Source organism: Myxocyprinus asiaticus, chromosome 45 (assembly GCF_019703515.2).
Source record: "Myxocyprinus asiaticus isolate MX2 ecotype Aquarium Trade chromosome 45, UBuf_Myxa_2, whole genome shotgun sequence".
In the NCBI taxonomy this organism is placed as follows: Eukaryota; Metazoa; Chordata; class Actinopteri; order Cypriniformes; family Catostomidae; genus Myxocyprinus; species Myxocyprinus asiaticus.
Genome location: NC_059388.1, coordinates 24503730 through 24525365, shown reverse-complemented (window position 1 = coordinate 24525365; position 21636 = coordinate 24503730). Strand labels below are relative to the sequence as shown.

General features: G+C 39.3%; 2 protein-coding genes across 3 annotated transcripts in view; both read right to left on the bottom strand.

Moving 5' to 3' along the window:
* LOC127435264 (metallophosphoesterase domain-containing protein 1-like) overlaps positions 1–15832 on the bottom strand; it is a 69205-nt gene extending 53373 nt beyond the window's left edge. The window contains exons 1-3 of the mRNA XM_051688571.1: positions 15701–15832; positions 12143–12514; positions 9453–9634 (exon numbers count right to left, since the gene is read on the bottom strand). Coding sequence (XP_051544531.1) covers positions 9453–9634; positions 12143–12309 — 349 coding nt within the window. The 5' untranslated portion in view covers positions 12310–12514; positions 15701–15832. The remainder of the gene's footprint in view (positions 1–9452; positions 9635–12142; positions 12515–15700) is intronic.
* Positions 15833–18645: 2813 nt separating this feature from the next.
* LOC127435252 (signal peptide, CUB and EGF-like domain-containing protein 1) overlaps positions 18646–21636 on the bottom strand; it is a 106776-nt gene continuing 103785 nt past the window's right edge. For both annotated transcript variants that reach the window (XM_051688553.1, XM_051688555.1), the window contains one exon: positions 18646–21232. In XM_051688553.1, the coding sequence (XP_051544513.1) occupies positions 21080–21232 (153 nt within the window). In that variant the 3' untranslated portion in view covers positions 18646–21079. The remainder of the gene's footprint in view (positions 21233–21636) is intronic.

Sequence of the window (21636 nt, the reverse complement as noted above, 5' to 3'; positions counted from 1 at the left end):
ACAAATACACAAACAATTGGGTCCTCACCAGTGCGATGATAGGCAGGCAGATTGTTTTAAGGGGTTGGAAGTCGGTGTGAGCACCCTCAATTCGGGAGTGGTGCAAGAAGATGGGAAGGGTGGCAGCCTTCGAAGAGGTAACGTGTAGAAGGCTGGGGATATGGGATTCTTTTATTGGGAAATGGGGTAGATATACTTATGTAAGACTAATGGGATGTTCGTTTGGGGTCGGGTGGGGTTCTTGATTGGGGAGGGGAAGTAGTGGGAGTTAATGTTGATTCATTGTATATATGTTTTGTTTTTCTTTGCTTTGAAAAATCAATAAAAATGTTAATCACAAAAACAATGCACATTATGCAGTGTAGAGATGCAATTGTGTAATTATTGAAACATGCCATTTTAAAATTGAATTAATTGTTTAAATTAAAGTATTTGACATAAAATTATGACAAAACAATTACCTTTAAGTAATAAAAGGTAAAAAGGTACAAAAATGCCCCCCATATGAGCAGTGTAAGGGGGAATCCAAATTAGTACAATCCAAATATTCTGAAAGAATTGTATCAAAGGTTGTTACTGAGAGATACAGTATATACTTTATATTTCATAAATTGTTTATGTTGAAGGAATCCTGTGTTGTATTGAATATAGTGGTATTATATTTTTAAACCAAAAGCTTGAATGGTGATTAATTAAATATTTTAATGAAAGTCCTTTTGATTTGAACTAAGCAATTTTGATTTTAAAACGGAATATGACATATCCATAAATAAGAAAAAATACATGAAAAAATATTTGAAGCAAAACCTGGTGAGCAAACTTCATTTTGATTGAATAACAGAAGCACTAACCAGATATGAACTTTTCCAAATGATCTGCCTCAGAGATAAAATATTGCTTATTTATTCTCAATGTTTGTTGATAATGTTGCTGTCAAACAATAAATAGTTACATCCATATAACAAATAGGACAGGGCTTAAAAGGGTCATATCATTAAATTTTTTCCCTGAGGCCCACTTATAATGTTAGTCAAGGTTTTTTGCACACAAAAAAAACAGTCATAGTTTAGTTTTTTCATGACCATTTATCCACCCACTCTATAACCTTAAGAATTAAACGGGCAGTTTTATTGCTACTGTGCCTTTAAGACTTCTATGTAAATGCCCACTTCCAATATGAAATGAGTAACAGCATTAACTGTATGCAGTTACTGTGCAAACGTTTAAGGCACTTGTAAAAAATGTTGCATAGTGCTGTTCCCCTGCCGCTGACAATGTCCACGTCCACGAAGGCCATTCCCCTGCTGCTGCCAGATCCCACGGTCACTGAGGCCAATCCCCTACCACTGCCTGCGCCCACGGCCACGGAAGCCGTTTCCCTGCTGCTGCCAGCATCCACGGCCACGAGGGCCATTCCCCTGCTGCAGCCAGCACCCACGCCTGCCACGGTCAACGAGCCAATTCCTGAAGCCTCATCTGTCCCAGAGCCAGTGCCTGAAGGACTCAAGATGGCGCCGAGTATGGCTGCTGCGTTGCGAGCTCCGACACAACATAGTAATGTTTTGTTTGTTTTGTTCACAATTCTTATGTTTTTTGTATTGGATGTTGTCTGCCTTATTGTCTACGACAGACAAACACTTTTGGACATTGGTTCAGCAATTTCACCATTGCTACTCTCCCTTCCGGGATGGCTACAAATCCCTCCCCCACCCACCATTTGGCAAATCGGACCACTCTTCCATTCTGCTTCTGCCCGCTTACAGGCAGAAACTGAAACAGGAAGCACCCACCCTCAGAACGATTCAGTGCTGGTCGGACCAATCAGATTCTACGCTACAAGACTGTTTTGATTACACGGACTGGGAGATGTTCCGGTCCGCCTCTGATGATGACATCGAGCTTTATGCTGATAGCGTAATGTGTTTCATCAAAAAGTGCGTAGAGGACGTGGTTCCGACCAGAACAATACGGATCTATCCGAATCAGAAACCAGGGACAAATAGCGATGTTCACGTGGCACTTAATGTGCTAATGTTTTTACGGACATTTTCAACCTTTCCCTCTCTTTGTCTGTAGTCCCCACATGCTTTAAAACATCCACCATTGTGCCTGTTCCAAAGCAATCAAAAATAATTTGCTTAAATGACTGGCGTCCTGTTGCTCTGACCCCCATCATCAGCAAATGCTTTGAGAGACTAATCAGAGATTACATCTGCTCTGTGCTGCCTCTCTCTCTTGACCCATTGCAGTTTGCTTACCACAACAACCGCTCCACTAATGATGCCATTGCATCTACAATACACACTGCTCTCTCCCACCTGGAAAAAAAGAACACTTATGTGAGAATGCTGTTTGTAGACTACAGCTCAGCATTCAACACCATAGTGCCCTCCAAGCTAGATGAGAAACTCTGGGCTCTGGGCTTAAACAGCTCGCTGTGCAGCTGGATCCTGGACTTCCTGTCAAGCAGACGCCAGGTGGTTAGAATAGGCAGCAACATCTCCTCATCACTGACCCTCAACACTGGAGCCCCACAGGGCTGTGTTCTCAGCCCACTACTGTATTCCTTGTACACACATGACTGTGTGGCAACACATAGCTCCAATGCCATCATTAAGTTTGCTGATGACACGACGGTGGTAGGTCTGATCACTGACAATGATGAAACAGCCTACAGAGAGGAGGCGCACACTCTGACACACTGGTGTCAGGAGCACAACGTCTCCCTCAACGTCAGTAAGACAAAGGAGCTTGTGGTGGACTTCAGAAGAAAAGACAGAGAACACAGTCCCATCACCATCAATGGAGCACCAGTGGAGAGAGTCAGCAGCTTCAAGTTCCTGGGTGTCCACATCACTGAGGAACTCACATGGTCCATCCACACTGAAGTCGTTGTGAAGAAGGCTCATCAGCGCCTCTTATTCCTGAGATGGCTGAGGAAGTTTGGAATGAACCGCCACATCCTCACACGGTTCTACACCTGCACTGTAGAGAGCATCCTGACTGGCTGCATCTCCGCCTGGTACGGCAATAGCACAGCCCACAACCGCAAAGCACTGCAAAGGGTGGTGCGAACTGCCAGACACATCATCGGAGGTGAGCTTCCCTCCCTCCAGGAAATACATACAAGGCGGTGTGTGAAAAAAGCTTGGAGGATCATCAGAGACTCCAGCCACCCGAGCCATGGGCTGTTCTCACTGCTACCATCAGGCAGGTGGTATCGCAGCATCAGGACCCGCACCAGCCGACTCCATGACAGCTTCTTCCCCCAAGCAATCAGACTTCTGAACTCTTGATCTCCCACGATCAAAATACATCAGCACTGCACTTTATTACTCTTATATCTCACACCGGACTGTCATAAATTATATTATTATTATATTATATTCTCTCTTAACAACTGACTATCAACCGACAGCCTGAATGTCAATACAGTACAATACTGTACATTCTATATTTACTACTATATATACTTTTTATATATTTTTATTTTTTATTTTTATTGAATAATGTGTATCTATATAGTGCGCATTGTATACTGTACAGTGTATGTTATTATTTTTATATTGTTGAGTATAATTATGTGTATATCAGATGTTTAAATTGTGCTGTGTTAATTTGATGTTATTGTAAATTGGTATATGTCTCATCACTGTCACGACTGCTATGTTGATCGGAACTGCACCCAAGAATTTCACACACCATTGCACTTGTGTATATGGCTGTGTGACAATAAAGTGATTTGATTTGATTTTGATTTGATTTTGATTTGAAGCCTCGTCCATCCCAGAGCCGGAAGCCTCAGCCGACCCAGTGCCAGCATCCTCCACACGAAAGTCGTTTCCCAGTTGCTGCCAGTGCTCCCTGCCATGGAGGCTGTTTCCCTGTCACTGCCAGTGCTCACTGCCGAGGAAGCTATTCCCAAGTCACTGACTGTGCTCACAGCCATGGAGGCTGCTCCCCTGTTACTGCCTGTGCTCACAGCCACGGAGGCTGCTCCCCTGTCACGGCCTGTCCTCACAGACATGGAGGCTGCTCCCCTGTCACAGCCTGTCCTCACAGCCATGGAGGCTGTTCCCCAGTCCTTGTCGGTCTTCACAGCCATGGAGGCTGTTCCCCTGTCACTGCCAGTTTTCACAGCCGAGGAAGCAGTTCCCAAGTCACTGCCTGTGCTCACGGCCATGGAGGCTGCTCCCCTGTCACTGCCTGTCCTCACAGCCACGGAGACTGTTCCTCAGTCCATGTTGGTCTTTACAGCCACGGAGACTGTTTTCCTGTCACTGCCAGTGCTCACAGCCACAGAAGCTGTTTCCCTGTCACTACCTGTGCTCACAGCCACAGAGGCTGTTCCCCACGGCCATGGAAGCCCCTCCACTGTTGAAGTCGCCCATGCTCATAGCTGCGGAGGCCATTCTCCTGTCGTGGCCAGCGTCTACAGCCATGGAGGCCGTTCCCCAGCCGTGACCAGCACCCACGCCTGAACCGTCCATGGCTCCGCCCCTGAGCTGCTCCCTCCTGAACCCTGTCTAGAGGCTGCTGCCCAATTCACTGTCCCCTCTGCCCTGAGGCCTCCTCCCAGGCCTCCGGACCACGCCCCTTTACTTAAACTCCCCCCCTTGCCTCCCTTTCTGTAGTGTTTCCTGTTCTTTTTTAAGTGTTTATTTTGTTTGTCTTGTTTTTTTTTTTATGTTCCTGTTGGGGGGGGGGGGGGGGCGGGGTGTTACTGTCACGGTCCTGTCACCTTGTCAGGTTGGGTTTCTGTCTGACGGGACTGTGGCATTATAGTCCCCTTTCTGTCTCGTGTACGTGTGAGTGCAGGGGTCTGGTTGTTATTTGCCGCCATAAGCGAGTTACCGCTGTGCACTCTCCGACGATGTCACGGTCCTGTCGCCATGACAAGTTGGATTTCTGTCTGACAAAGACTGTGGCATCATTGTTCCCTTTTTTTTAGCGTCAACGTTTTTGCCCTCATGTGTTTCAGGTGCCACTGGTGCGCGGAATCAGCATTTCCATGGGAAACCTGATTGTTTCCATGGAAATGCTGATCATGCCAACTTTCAGCTGCGAGCGGCACCTGCCCCTTGTTTGTTCATGCCTATATTAATCCCCTCGTGTGTCATGTCCAGGCCTGGATTTTTAAATGTAGTTAGATATTGAATGTTTAATGTTGCTCAGTGTTGACTGAGTTTTTGAGCATTGTTGTTTGATGTTGAGTCCTAACCTCACTCTCTCTGCCTAATTTGTCCTGTCTCATGCATCTGTTGGTTGCCTGCGTGTCGGGTGTGTGGTTGCCTTACAGTTTTGCTGCATGTCAGCTGGTCTTCCACAGAGGATACATCGTCTCTACCTGCTTGTCGGGAGTTAAGATCGCCCATCTCTGCTGGGCATTGTTCTGCACCTCACTGAGCTTCAGCGGAGGATTCTACAAATCTGTTCCTCAACCCAGTGACTGCTCATTATTGCTGTTAATAAATCCTTTGAACTGTTCCTCTGCTCTTGGGTCTGTTTGCTTCACTATCATGTGTGACATTTCAAGAAGTGGAATGTGTACAATTGAAGTCAGAAATTTACATACACCTTAGTCAAATACATTTAAACTCAGTTTTTCAAAATTCCTGACATTTAATCGTAGAAATCATTCCCTGTCTTAGGTCAGTTAGGATCACTACTTTATTTTAAGAAATGTCAGAATAATAGTAGAGAGAATGATTTATTTCAGCTTTTATTTATTTCATCACCTTCCCAGTGGGTCAGAAGTTTACATGCACTTTGTTAGTATTTGGTAGCATTGCCTTTAAATTGTTTAACTTAGGTCAAACGTTTTGGGTAGCCTTCCACAAGCTTCTCACAACATGGTGCTGGCCTCCTTGCTAGCAAATGCTTTTTCAGTTCTGCCCACAAATTTTCTATTGGATTGAGGTCAGGGCTTTGTGATGGCCACTTCAATACCTTGACTTTGTTGTCCTTAACTTCCTGGCTGATGTCTTAAGATGTTGCTTCAATATAGCCACATAATTTTCCCATCCTCATGATGCCATCTATTTTGTGAAGTGTGCCAATCCCTCCTGCAGCAAAGCACTTCCACAACATGATGCTGCCACCCCCATGCTTCACAGTTGGGATGGTGTTCTTTGGCTTGCAAGCCTCACCCTTTTCCTCCAAACATAACGATGGTCATTATGGCTATTTTGTTTCATCAGACCAGAGGACATTTCTCCAAAAAGAAGATCTTTGTCCCCATGTGCACTTGCAAACTGTAGTCTGGCTTTTTTATGGCAGTTTTGGAGCAGTAGTTTCTTCCTCACTGAGTAGCCTTTCAGGTTATGTCGATATAGGACTTATTTTACTGTGGATATAGATACTTGTCTACCTGTTTCCTCCAGCATCTTCACAAGGTCCTTTGCTGTTGTTCTGGCATTTGGAAATTGCTCCCAAGGATAAACCAGACATGTGGAGGTCCACAATTTTCTTTTCTGAGGTTTTGGCTGATTTCTTTTGATTTTCCCATGATGTCAAGCAAAGAGGCACTGAGTTTGAAGGTAGGCCTTAAAATACATCCACAGGTACACCTCCAATTGACTCCAATTAGCCTATCAGAAGCTAATTTTCTAATTGCCTAAAGGCTTGAAATAATTTTCTGGAATTTTCCAAGCTGCTTAAAACTTAGTGTATGTAAACTTCTGACCTACTGGAAATATGATATAGTCAATTAAAAGTGAAACAATCTATCTGTAAACAATTGTTGGAAAAATTACTCGTGTCATGCACAAAGTAGATGTCCTAAACGACTTGCCAAAACTATAGTTTGCTAATATGAAATCTGTGGAGTAAACATCTGACTTCAACTCTATATGATGTCATATCTTAATTAATGTTATACTTGATAAGCTCCAGATGTGGACAATAAACAGAAACCGCAAATGGTGTCGAGACTCCACTCATCCGATCTGAAATCACAACGTGCACATTTTCACTTTTAAGGTTTACACTTTAGAAATATTAGCTGCACAGATTCATAAATTAATTTTAATTTTGGATATGTTTATTTAAAATGTCGCTTTATCCTTGTACTTTTTGGATAATCAGTCAAACTAATATTTTTTTTATTATTTGGATGAATCCGTTATTCGTTTTGAAGTCATTAACCGTGCCTTTCCTTTTGACACACTAAAGCTGAAGATATAAATAACCATTTTAAGACAAAAGTTTTTGTGAAACATCTTATGTGCCTAAAATTTTGCGCAATAATTTTGTTTTTTTGTTGGGGAATATTTTTATGAAAAATAAAAAACTGAAATATCTTGCTTGCATAAGTATTCAACCCCCACACATTAATATTTGGTCGAGCCACCTTTTGCTGCAATAACTGCTTTAAGTCTTTTGGGGTACATATGTAACAGCTTTGCACAGTGACGAAGTGATTTTGGCCCATTCTTCTTGGCAGATTTGCTCCAGGTTGTTCAGGTTGGTTGGGTGACGCTTGTGGACTGCAATTTTCAAATAGTGCCACAGATTCTCAATAGGATTGAGATCAGGACTTTGACTGGGCCACTGTAGGACATTTATCTTTTTGTTCTTGAGCCACTCCAGTGTTGCTTTGGCCTTGTGCTTGGGATCATTGTTATGCTGAAAGGTGAATTTCCTCCCAAGCTTCAGTTTTTTAGTGGATTGAAGCAGGTTCTCTTGCAGTATTTCCCTATATTTTGCTCCATCCATTCTTCCTTCAATTCTAACAAGATGCCCAGTACCTGCTGATGAGAAGCATCCCCCCCACAGCATGATGCTGCCACCACCATACTTCACTGTAGGGATGGTGTGTCTTGAGGCATAGTAAGTGTTAGGTTTGCGCCACACATAGCACTTTGAGTTTTGGCCAAAAAGCTCTATCTTGGTCTCATCTGACCACAAAACCTTCTCCCACATCACAGCTGGGTCACTCACATGCTTTCTGGCAAATTCCAGACATGCTTTCAGATGGTACTTTTTGAGTAACGGCTTCTTTCTTGCCACCCTCTCATACAGGCCAGCGTTATGCAGTGCTCTTGATATGGTTGACTGGTGCACCATTACTCCACTCCCAGCCACTGAACTCTGTATCTCCTTCAAAGTGATTGTTGGCCTCTCTGTGGCTTCTCTCACAAGTCTCCTTTTTGTTAGAGCGCTGAGTTTTGAGGGACGGCCTTTTTTTGGCAGTGCTTGGGTGGTGTGGTGCAGCTTCCACTTCCTAATTTTTGATCCAACTGTGCTCACTGGGATATCCAAATATTTGGATATTATTTTGTGCCTTTTCCCTAATCTATGCATTTTTATTACTTCATATCTAACTTCTGTGGAATGCTCTTTGGTCTTCATTTTCCTTCAGATTAACAGCCTGACCAATGATCCTTCAACAATGGGTTTTTTATCCAGAAAATGTGATTGCAACTTTAATAATTCACAGGTGGATGCCAATGGTAAATGAAATGTGTCCTTGTTAGGGCAATTTCTTTCATCGGTGTAACCTGGCAGCTTCCACAGCACAGGGGTTGAATAATTATGCAAGCAAGATATTTCAGGGTTTTTATTTATTTATATATTTATTTTTTATATTTCCCAACATAAAACCAGTGACACCTAACAATAATTGATTTTGAGTTCCAGTGTTTTAAAATAAAATATCAAACAGAATGATATTTCATTGCACCATTTGTAATTCAGTAATATGAGATAATTAGTCAGGGGTCTGAATACTTTTGCAAGGCACTGTATATACACTCACAATATACTGAGCTAAGATTATTAAGAAATAAATGTATCTACCCTACTGCCTCCTTCTTACCTCATAATGACTGTGTGGGCCAATATAGAGGTATTGTATATGGTCAATAATGCATTAAATTATTGATTTATCTTTTGTCTCCGAAAGTTGCAAGATTCGGAATGAGTAACTTTAGCATCTTAGTTTTTTGGGATTGCAGAGTAAGTTTTGGGTTCTGAAAAAAGCTCTTAAATATGTTTAATTGTACATTCTATAGGATAGTTACCCCCTAAAATTAAAATTTGACACACAAAAGTAGATTTTTGGGTCGTCATTTTTATTTACAGTGCGCTTTTCACAACTCACATAATTTCACAGCAGCTTTACAGAAAATCATGCATTAACAGAAAATTAAATTGTTATATCAAATAACCTTGGAAGAAACCAGGCTCACTGTAGGGACCAGTTGCCCTCTGGCTAAACAGCATGAATATTTTTGAGTGAACTACCCCTTTAACTCTTATCTCTAAAGAGAAAAATTCAACTTCTAAATATATGACCATTTAAATAGGTAGTGATCCTGACTTTCTCCTCTAAAAAGCATGCAATGTAAAATTCAATCTGATTGTTTCACACAGCTGGCATAAAATGTCTACAACAAATAACTGGCACACAGGTTTATAAGGAGGTAAGAGAAAAAAAAAAAACTTCTCACCGAGCCAGTCGTTAAACTTCTTGACTTCGCTGGGCAGGCCGAGCTCTGTGAAGTCTCCAGCATGCAGTAAGACGTCACCGTATGGCATCTGAATGGTGTCAGTGCGCGAGTGTGTATCTGAGATACAGACGAAGCGCGTATAGCCTGGGGGCTTGGGGGCATCGTGGAGTAACGGATCTACCCTGCGGAAAGACAGAAGGAGAGAGAGAGGGGCGAGGAATTACACTACCGGTCAAAAGTTTTGAAACATTTGACTGAAATGTTTCTCATGATCTTAAAAATCTTTTGATCTGAAGGCGTATGCTTAAATGTTTGAAATTAGTTTTGTAGACAAAAATATAATTGTGCCAACATATTAATTTACTTCATTATAAAACTAAAATGTAATTGTAAAAAAAAAATTAATTGATGACTTGGACCAAATAATAAAGAAAAGCAGCCAATAAGTGCCCAACATAGATGGGAACTCCTTCAGTACTGTTTAAAAAGCATCCCAGGGTGATACCTCAAGAAGTTGGTTGAGAAAATGTCAAGAGTACATGTCTGCAAATTCTAGGCAAAGGGTGACTACTTTGAAGATGCTAAAATATAACACACTTTTGATTTATTTTGGATTTTATTCAGTCACAACATAATTCCCATAGTTCCATTTATGTTATTCCATAGTTTTGATGACTTTACTATTATTCTAAAATGTGAAAAAAAAAAAATTATAATAAAGAATGAGTGTTTCAAAACTTGTACATTAAGCTATATATCGTTCTTTCATGATTTAAACAGTTGCATTGGCAGAAGCGAGTCTCTGAGGGACACAGCAGACTTGAATAAGAATGGTCCACTTTAGAGCATCTCCTGCTGGGTCAGCCACATCCACAGCCTCTACCAACAACACACACACACAGATACACATTTACACACATATTGGCAACTTGTTTTTCTTTGTAAATTGGTATGATTCATAAGGACAAGGAAACACAAAAAGACAGCTTGGACAAAACAGGAACAATAAAGGATGGCGGCTCATTGACAAATAAGGTTGTCCGAGGAGATAAAAATGAGAAATCTTTTAAAAATCTAGTTGAAAACACGTCACGTTCGCAGGAATGTAATCTTCGTGTCCAATTTGATTTTATACATTTTTAAATAGCATTTTCTAAAAAAAAAATGTATTTAATGACTGAGGTGTCATGAGTTGTAACCATCAATACATGAGAGTGTACACAACTTAATAAGTAATTTCAAAAATAAGTTTTCAAACACATTTTTCGAAGTAAAATTTTTTTTTTTTTTTTTTACAAATATATACATTTTAAGAATGATTAGAAAAGAATATCAAGAAGTTTTCTCAAGGTTACACCACATGACCTGAACAAACTGCCTTTTCATAAAAATGTCAATATATGTATATTTTACATTATTTTGATGTTTTTTATTAATAAACAACAAATGGCTACATACATGTTGTTTACACCATATGACTTTGATTTGGTGGAGAATTATTATTTATTTTAAATATGTGTCATATCTTAAAGGTGCTGTAAGCGATTTAAGACGTTCTAGAATTTCCACAAACTGAGCCGTTGGATTATCCACGCCCCCTTTTTCCAAAACCCCGCACTCCAAAGATACCAAATTAGCTTTATTGAGACTGACACAGTTGTCAAAAACAACAGCAGCAAAATAGCGCTCTCAACTGACAACTGTTATGAGCAACATGGCATAAAAGTGGCATTATGCCTCAATAATTTGCTGCAGCTATAATACTATGAGAATGTGCAAATGACTGACAGGAAAAAAGCGTCACTGTCCACAGACCGTGGACACATTTTGTTTGCTGTTTACAGAGTCTAGAGCTGTCACAGAGACTGGTAAGATATCTCAGGACACTTATTTCATTAATATCTTTCAAGGAGTAGCACACATTTTTGCATATCATTCCATGAAAAAAAAAAAAAAAAAATCGTTTACACCTTAAAAATAAATATGAATATTCTGCACTACTCTTACCAACATTTCTTTAGTCAAGAATCGTAGCTTTTAATGAGACTTTATTTTTACGTCTCTGGATGGTTAAACCACATGACATTTTTTACTTTAAGCCCCAGAAAAAAATATCAATGACTTTAACTTTGAAATGTAATAGATCTGGACAAAAAAAAAAAACCATTGGCACCATTCTGACTAAACTCTAGACACTGTTGTACAAGAAAATCCCAGGAGATCAGCAGTTAGAGAAATACTCTAACCAGCCCGTCTGGCACCAACAATCTTGCCATGGTCGAAATCACTGAGATAATTTTTTCCCCATGCTGATGGTTGATGTGAACATTAACTGAAGCTCCTGAGCCATATCTGCATGATTTTATGAATTGTTCAGTACAGGTGTTCCTAATAAAGTGCTCAGTGTGTGTGTCAACACATGAACGAAAACTGCACGTCAAGCCATTTCATGTGGTCTTTAAAACATAAGGTACAAAGAACAATTGCATAAAGAGATTCCCCCCAAAAATGACAATTCTGTTATCATTTACTTGGTAAAAAGGAGATGTTAGGCCAAATGTTGAGTCTCAGTCACTTCCACTTTCATTGTATGGAAAAAAAGATGCATTGAAATTTTTGAATATGCATTTTTATGTGAACCATCCCTATAAATGTTCAAAGATGATGATGTGTATGTTGATGTGTCTTACATGTGGACGTGGGGGGGCTGGAAGCGACCCTGGTTGATGTTATAGAATGTGAATGCTTGAGTCGGGTTGGCGCTGTATTCGTCCACTTCTACGACTCCTCTTCCTGATCTTTGAGACTGTTGCTGATGTCGCCGGGCTGCCATGATTTCCGAAAGTGTGAAAGCCATGGCAACACACACTTCCTCTATATCTCTCTTGGTTACACACACGCTGAAGGGGCTTGGTTCAAGGGATTCCACACCAAATGAAGTCAGATGGTGTAGGACAGTCTTGGGCAAGTCTGTGAAAAGTTCCAGTTCCCTTGAAGGATCACCGTATTCAGTGGCGGGCTGCTGGGATAGTGAGCCTGCATGCCGTCCCTCAACGAGGCCACTGGAATCACAATACAACGAAGACACATGTAAAAAAAAAAAAAGGTGTGAGAACAAGATAAAGGCAGATGTGAGGTTTGACAGCAACATATTATCAAAACCCACAATCAGACACACGGATGATGGCAGTATGTCCCACTCTCTTGTGTGTTTCTGCTGAGATCCAACAGAAAGCCATGGTAACCATTCTGTCATGATTTCTATGTCTAACAATAGAGTTCCCTACACTTTCAAGACTGCAGAAAAAAAGATGCAATGAAACATAGACAATTGTTTGGGAAGAAAAAGGACACAAAAGCACCCCGAGAGAAAGGAGAGCCATAATATTATTTTGACCAAAAACTAACAAAGTGTGAGAAGTAGAAAGCTTTCTTGCTTCCTTGGGAAATACACAATGCCTCAAACCATTCAGAATAACTAAAAAATAGCCTGATATGTGGGATTAAAAAGAATAACTTAGAGCCATAACATAAAAGATAAATGAAGGCAGAGACTAAGCCAACAAAGTAAAAGTATGAGGGACAACAAAAGCATTTCCATCAGGATACATTGTAACCTGGGCATTTAATAACAGATCAACAAAAAGTATCTCTGTACTTGAGGTCTTCGTTTAAACTGATAGCAAAATATAATTTAAAAATATTTACTGTCATATAATATCATTCTTTCATAAAAGTACACTGATAAGGTACAGTGATGGTATCAGACAGTAATACCATGGTATTTTGATCTATACTATGGAACTGAATGATTATCATATTTATGTACCATGTTATTAACATCTCCTATGAATGAGGAAAGACTGAGATCTCCAAAATGGATGGTCAAGATTACGATGAAAGAACATTTCAAATCAGCACTAAAATCTGACAACAATGGGATCTTAAATTATGCTTCTTTAGCTCAGATCACGCTAAAAAACGCAATTTTTCAAGACGGTCCTGCTAATGCGCATGCGAGTTCTTGAGCTGAGTAACATGCAATGTCTGTATCTAAAAGGTGATCGGCTCTTTTACCTGTAAGGTGGGACTTCCTTTTCTATATCTGCCATATTGGTTGTTCCAGTTTCTCCCATTCATTTTAATACAAGTGTTCCGTCTTGAGCTAAATAGTCTCTGGCCATACACAGATATACTGTACATTAAAAGGCTTTTCAATCCACACATCACCACCTATACTTTAGTAGCACTAAAAAACTGTGTAAAACTGTGATACATTCATACTACATATTTTTATATTATTTATATATTTCTCTTAAATATAACAGTTAGGGGAGTGATGGAATATTATTTGTTTTTGTTTCAGCTATGGCAGTTTGAAAAAATATATATATATTGTATACATAGTTTCTAACTGTATTTATTTTCATAACAAAATCCTTTTTTTTTATTTATAAGAGTTACCATGTTAGTGAGGAGCATGCATGCATGGTTTAACCTGGTGGTTACTATGGCCTTATACAGTTGAAGTCAGAAGTTTACATACACTTTTAACCACTCCACAGATTTCATATTAGCAAACTATAGTTTTGGCAAGTCGTTTAGGACATCTACTTTGTGCATGACATGAGTAATTTTTCCCAACAATTGTTTAAAGACAGATTGTTTCACTTTTAGTTGACTATATCACAATTCCAGTGGGTCAGAAGTTCACATACACTAAGTTAACTGTGCCTTTAATCAGCTTGGAAAATTCCAGAAAATTATGTCAAGCTTTTAGACAATTAGCCAATTTGTTTCTGATAGGAGGTGAACTGATTTGGAGGTGTACCTGTGGATGTATTATTAAGGCCTACCTTCAAATTCAGTGCCTCTTTGCTTGACCTCATGAAAAAAAAAAAAAAAAAAAAAAAACTGTGGACCTCCACAAGTCTGATTCATCCTTAAGAGCAATTTTCAAATGCCTGAAGGTACCACGTTTATCTGTACTAACAATAGTACGCAAGTATAAACACCATGGGACCACACAGCCATAATACCGCTCAGGAAGGAGACGCATTCTGTCTCCTAGAGATGAACGTAGTTTGGTGCGAAAAGTGCAAATCAATCCCAGAACAACAGCAAAGGACCTTGTAAAGATACTGGAGGAAACAGGTAGACAAGTATCTATATCCACAGTAAAATGAGTCCTATATCGACGTAACCTAAAAGGCTACTCAGCGAGGAAGAAGCCACTGCTCCAAAACAGCCATAAAAAAGCCAGACTACAGTTTGCAAGTGCACATGGGGACAAAGATCTTAAAGGCAATGTTACCAAATACTAACATAGTGTACAGTAAATACCCCTGTTAAAACTATAGATATTTTGGAAGAACTATGGTAAAGTATTATGGATCAAGCTATCAGTTTTCCTTCTGTCTAAAATCTAACGCTCTCTGATGTAACTGGCTTGGTTTGCCTTCATAAATTAATAAAGGAATAAAAGAGATAACTGTACTTAATGAGTTGGAGTCCCAACTTACACTTTCAGAATATTTCAATTTATCCTTATATAAATAATGTGTATATAAATGACCTTTTTACAGATGTAACTGTTCTTAATATCAGTAAGTTCACATCTGCTTACCAACTCAAAATCAATGTTTTGATGAGTAATACATAAATATGATATCACTATAATTATTAGCTTCTTTCCTAATTTTATTTATTTCTTTTTGTAAATTAAGGACAGCAACTATTTTTCCCCCCACCGGTGATGCACTTTAAAAAAAATAAAATAAAAAATAAAAAATCTAAAGTTATTTTTATTTTATTTATTTTGTTATTTTTTATTCAAAATATTATGGCAATAAGGTTGCAAGAGATTTTTGACTTTTCTCAACTTTTAACACAACTTCGGTTGTGTTATCCTAATTTCACCAGATACCATAAGACACATAAACATAGAAGTCCGGTCCCCGTTAACCGGTGAACTGTAGAGGAATACAGGGAAACCGCGAGCCCCGGTGAAATGCTTCCGACCAAAACTGTGACTGAAAACATTTGCTTTCATTTGTTAGTCTGTTTTATAACAAGGTATAAATAGATCAATATCAATGCCAAACAATCTATTTTATCTTTACAAAACATTCAAGAATTTACTGTATCTATGGTAACTGTCTCCGCTTTCCAAACCCAACAGCATCATTTACAAACGCGCACTCTTACACATACATATTCATGCATATTAAAAAAAGCTATTTACATACCTGGATTTACTGAAACTTCTGCTTTGTCAGCGACGTTCAATTAAAGAGACGTCATAAATAACCGGTGAGAGCGTGAAAGCGCCGCGGGTCTTGTCTACAGAGGCGCGCGCTGGTTTGTTTGAAAGGGAGTCGCGTGGTGCCCCGGTGTGTGTCTCTGGCGCACGGAGACACGCCCCCTCTCGCGCTGCTCTGAATGTTTCTCCTGTATGAAGAGCATAGTCCATGAATATTAATTAGGCTGACGGTTTTCAGGGAGCGTCCAGTCACGAACCCTTATTAATATTCAAAAATAAAACCTTGAACTTGTTAATTCGCCAGCTGATTAGCGCCCACATACCAAAGTCTGCTTTTCAACCAATCAGTTAGACCCACTGGGTGAACGTCACCCTGTTTAATTATTATTCATGAGACAAGAGTTCCACCAAAGTTAAATTGCCTCTTGACTAGTTTAAAATAATTTTTTCAGTCTCAAAAGGTGGCTATATTGTTCTATAAACTTTCAGTTCAAGCGAAATGGAACTTAATGAGAATAAAAGCAAAATGTCCTAACATCTAATCAATCTATATACATAGTGATTTTGTCTAACCCGAGTAGCGGAAGCACTTGTCTTAATAAATAAATCAACTGGTTCTGTGCAGGTCAATGGATGCTCTCCATAGAATAGTTTCACTTATGATAAACTCTGTAAAAAAAAAAAAATGAATGCTCATAAAGGTAATATGACCTAATCGCATTCAAACATAGATATATCATGTAGACATGCCTATGTATCAGTATATCAATCATAATATTAATTATAAATAACAAGCACATGTATGTAATTTAAGAATTGATAGTTAATTTGTATATGAATTTAAACCTACTTTGTTTACTGCGTTTTATAAAAAGTTGACATAAACGAATATTGCGTTTATGTTGGTGCACACTGTCCCCTTGTGGGCAGACTGTATTTTATGTTCATGTAAATTAATATGACCACAAGGTGGCGACAAAGCTAAACTACGATGAACGGGAGGATACGGTGTACGGCCTGTTTCTTGATTTTGCTGATGATTTTTTACATCTTTAAAAATGACGTTTTATTCATCAAGAATTTAACTAATGGATAAATAAAAATGGCAATAGAAAAAAAAAAAACACACACACACACACACCCCACACTGAAAACATCTTGAGATTTGAATGATTTATTAATAAGGTGAGATCTTAACAATAATTTCCTTTCTCCTTTACACATCATTACTTAAGTTCTGGGGTTGATTTTGCACAGCTGAATAGTTCTCTCTTTCTTTAATGTGGTTTTCATCATGAAGAGCCTTCCAGAACAGTCGGTGCATGTCACTGTGTTAGACTGCCACCTTCACCAAAATTGGCTCCTTCTACTGTAAATATTAACTTAATAAAATAAAAAAACTATCATTTGTACATCATTTACATATCTGTATTCATAAAGCGTACAAATCCACACCAGTAGCAGTCCAAGTCATTCTCTCCATGTGGCAGTCGAAGTACTTATGTCTGTCTGTGCATGTGTATGTAGACACTGAGATGTTTTTATTAGTCGATTTTACATACGTTCTTCTTCCTAATGACAACAGTTCTTCAAAAAGTCCAAAGTTTTAGTAAAAAAACAAGACAAAATATGAATAAAAAAAGAGAAGATCAAGGACAACCTGCTGTTATCTAACAGAGCTTAATTACTGTGCTAGCATAACAACAAAGCTTAAGCAATGTGTTATAGTGTGTGTGCCGAAATCTGACTCCCTGCTACCTGATTGGTATTTTCAGTCCCCATCCCTGCATTGAAAGTCAGTAACTGTAATCTGATTACAGTAATTTAAAATGTAATGCATTACACTACTTTTTTGACTAATTACTTAATAATGAATAATTACACCCAACACTGGTAGGGGATCATTAGCTGCGTTTCCACTATTGGGCCAAAAAAGGGCACGGTAGTGAGTGCCAGGGCCAGTTGCGTTCCCACTGTTACTTCCGGGGCTTTATCGTGCCTCCTTAGGGCTTTCTCGGGTCCAACGGCCAATGGCCATTGGCCCGCCGATTACCCTTGGGCCAACCAAGGCTAACCAGGGATTGAGGCAGGTTCAGTGTCAAAGGCGAAGTTTCACAGAACTTGTCAGGATATGTATCCTGCGCACAACGGTAAAGGTTTGAAAAAAAAAAAAGAATGTCGGCACAGTATAAATACGTTAAAATGCACAACGGACAAAGTGGTGCCAAAAGAAATGACGGTGTGCTGGGTTATCGTCTTGCTGTTAGGGGAGAGACCACTCAGGGCACCATGGCAGTTACAGTCGGTGAGTTGATATTGCTAATTTATTTAGCTAGCTAATGTTTACATTCGATATAAACTCGATATTCTAGATAACACAACACCTCAGCTTGAGCTTCCCTCTTGCTTGTGAAATGGGCGGGGTGTGTGACGTTGGCAGAGCAGTGGCAAATTTAGGGCGGGTTTTTGGACAATGCTGCGGGGCTATTGGCCATATGGTGGGAACGCAGATCGATTTTGGTCTTGCCGCTCGAGGTCCAAGGCTATTGGCCCTGGCTGGCAAGTTGATAGCCCTGGCTCGCACTGACCCAATAGTGGAAAAGCAGCTATTGTTCCCTATCCCTAAAGGCCACACCTACCCCTAAACACAATGATACTAGGGAGTCAAAAATCGGCAGGACACTAGTATACCTGTGAATTAATGTGTGTTTTTGTGTGTGTGTGTGTGTGTGTGTGTGTGTGTGTGTGTGTGTGTTTCTGTCTCTGCCTGTGGACACTGAAGAAACAGTAGAAATACAAGCATTGATAAGTGCTTATAACAAAGCAGCTTTAGAATGACCCTCCCAAACTGGAATATATATGCAAAATAATGCAGAATACTCTCAAATGTCAGATAATCTTATCTGCGTTTCTTTGATTTTATGGCACGCCTGTGTTTGTGTGTGTGTGTGTGTGTGTGTGTGTGTGTGAGAGAGAGAGAGAGAGAGAGAGAGAGAGAGAGAGCTTTACTGCTTGGGGCTGTTCTTTTATCTTCTCAAAAGACTGTAGTAGAGTTTTGTCTCACAGATGCACAAGTTTGCAAAGAGTTCACTACATTAGTTCTCACAAATCAAAGAGGCAATATTAAACAGAACTATGATAGAAATTAAATTAGACACACACACACACAGCTCTAAAAACCTCAGTATGGATTATACTGCTAATGCATCCTGGTTATTCATGATTCAGATGAAATTAAATTATATATAAAGTTTTTACAACAATCATTATTCACATACTATTGGTATGTAATCAGTTCTTCTTAACAAACAGCCTCCATTCGTCTTCCACAGTCCAACAACAAGTACAAAATATGAGTCTTTGTGCACAGCACAAAGGTGTTAGGTAATTACTATGTCATAGATATGTAATAAGCCAAAATATGACTCTTTATTCCAAAATCAGCCTCTCTATTGTTCTGAAACAATCTCCTCACCACTTTCATGAATGACTGCACAACTATCTTAAAGAAAAAAGGTAAAACTTGCCAAAATCATCGTATTTACAATCTCCCAAAACTCCATCGACAGCCCAAAGTATATTTCAGATTTGACGCAAACGCGCAGCATCTGCGTATAGTCGAACGCAAGCCTGTCAAAGTATAATCCATATGACTTACACGGTGGTTGGCGCATGCGCACTACGACTGCTGTGAGACACCAAACTATTTCTCTTCAAGAGTTTAGACCCATAATGTTGCCTTTATTTCATTTAGACTCAAGTTATACAAATGCAAGTATCGCCTGACCTCCTCACATATACACTCTTGATGTGCACATCCACTGTTGCTATTTTTATTTTAATCTCCTGATAATTACCGCCGATTACATCTTCTAGCACTTCTTCGTGACAGTAACAGCTCAAAGGTGTTGCCATCTTGTGGACCCACTAATTAGTGCATGCGCATTCTGCATTTTCAAAGATGCACGGTTAAAAATCGAGCTGCGCGTGTTCAGTGCTCGAGCACTCTGCTGATGACAAGATTTGCATCACGTCCTCTCTGACCAAAATACACTTTGAGCTAACACAACTAAATGAAGGGTTATCAACAAGAAATCATTGTAACATTACTGTACCACAAGTGTCAATATATACCAATATTTGTCAAAGAATTACAAGCTGAAAAGGAGCTACAAGCCCCATGAAACCAGCATGTCTAACAAGATGGCACTTTAATGTCAACACTTTTCTGATATTAAAACTAGCGGCACCAAACTGAACTGCAAAAATAATGACTAGTTCAAACTAGTTTTCAAACACTCCCCCATCTTCCACTGTCCTGCCCCCAACTCACACTACTGGTTGAGCTAATGTTGTCAGGACTGCTGAAACAAGTTAAATTAGATTGCAATTTTGTTTGGTGATACTAGTGGCACAGAATTTGCACACTTCACCTTTAAATAGCCAAAAACAATATTATGACAACGTGTGTGAAGTGAAATTTGTGTACACTGTTATAATAAGGAGAGAGAGAGTGCTGCAAATATTTTTCTTTATCTCTTTTGAAGAACTAAGCTCTGTGTCGGGAGCAGTTTGGACATCTTATTGTTTCTACAACCAAGGTAAAACATCTCTATACAACAATAAAACATAAAGAAAAATGTAACTTATATTTCCTATTTCTCTAAAGTTTACAATATAAAATTCAAGTGCAATTGAAGCTCCAAATACAAGTTAAACAACGTACACATAATGTTTGTACTGACAGGTAGTCTTTGTCTTGTTCTATCTTTTTTCTCATTTATCTTTTGCTTTCATCAAGCTTTGAGTTTAATTTTGTGGTCAGAATAGGTTTATGAAGCGACTCCAACTTTGAAACTTTCTCCAACAGTTTTAAAAGAAAACTTTAAGTGCACCAAGGATTTTTAAATCCTAATCTTGTGCACATTAGGGGGATGAATATAACCTTTTCAAAATAAGAATATATATCTGTGTGTGTCTGTATGAGGCCATAAGCTTGCACAATTGTTTTAAGCACACACACACACACACACACACACACACACACACACACACACACACACACACATATATATATACATACATACATATACAAATATATACCGTAAATATCAAAGATCCAAATAGGGTTTTTGCAAAATCAAGCACATAAATAATAGCAAACAAAATAAAATGACAATAAATCAAAAACGGGACAAAGGGACGAATACAAAAGCAAATAGTACATTTGACACAGGAAGAAAGCCAAACGTCTTTCTCTTCCCGCAGTAGTGAGAACTTCCTAGCAGAAAAAAGAAAGAAACAGTGGAACAGGAGGAAGAGAGATGGGGATAGAGGAGGGGTCGTGAAAGAATTGTTCTGGTTTCTATTTGTATGGCCGTAGAAACCTGGACACTTTGGAGCGTAGCAGTTTAATAAAGGAACGTGGGAACATCTCCTTTGATTCCTGCACGGTGTATTTAAAGTAGTTATGAGGGTGAGCCAGCACATCAAACAAAGCTTTAATCAGTTTCTTATCCTAAAAAGAAAAAGAGAGAAAAAGAATTAGATTAGTGTTGCCACTAAAATTGTGTTAACAGTTTCTTATTCACATTGTTCCTGACCAACAACTGAGCAGCACCATGATGATTCTGATTGCCGCTGGACAGTTTTCAGGTTATGGTCTCCATAAGAAACTATATAAAAACAACCGAAATGAGCAGATAAAGAACAACAACCATTTTAAAGGGATAGTTCACCCAAAAATGAAAATTCTCTGTCTGAACTATCCCTGTAAGTGTCAAATAGGTTCACGCTTAACTTGGATGTGGAACTGTCAAAAGACGGTCTTTGCGACTCTGTAAAGCATCGCCACTATGGAGCCACATGTTGCTTTATTTTGGCAATTTCTACAAATGTAATATGCTAAACACTACATTGTCT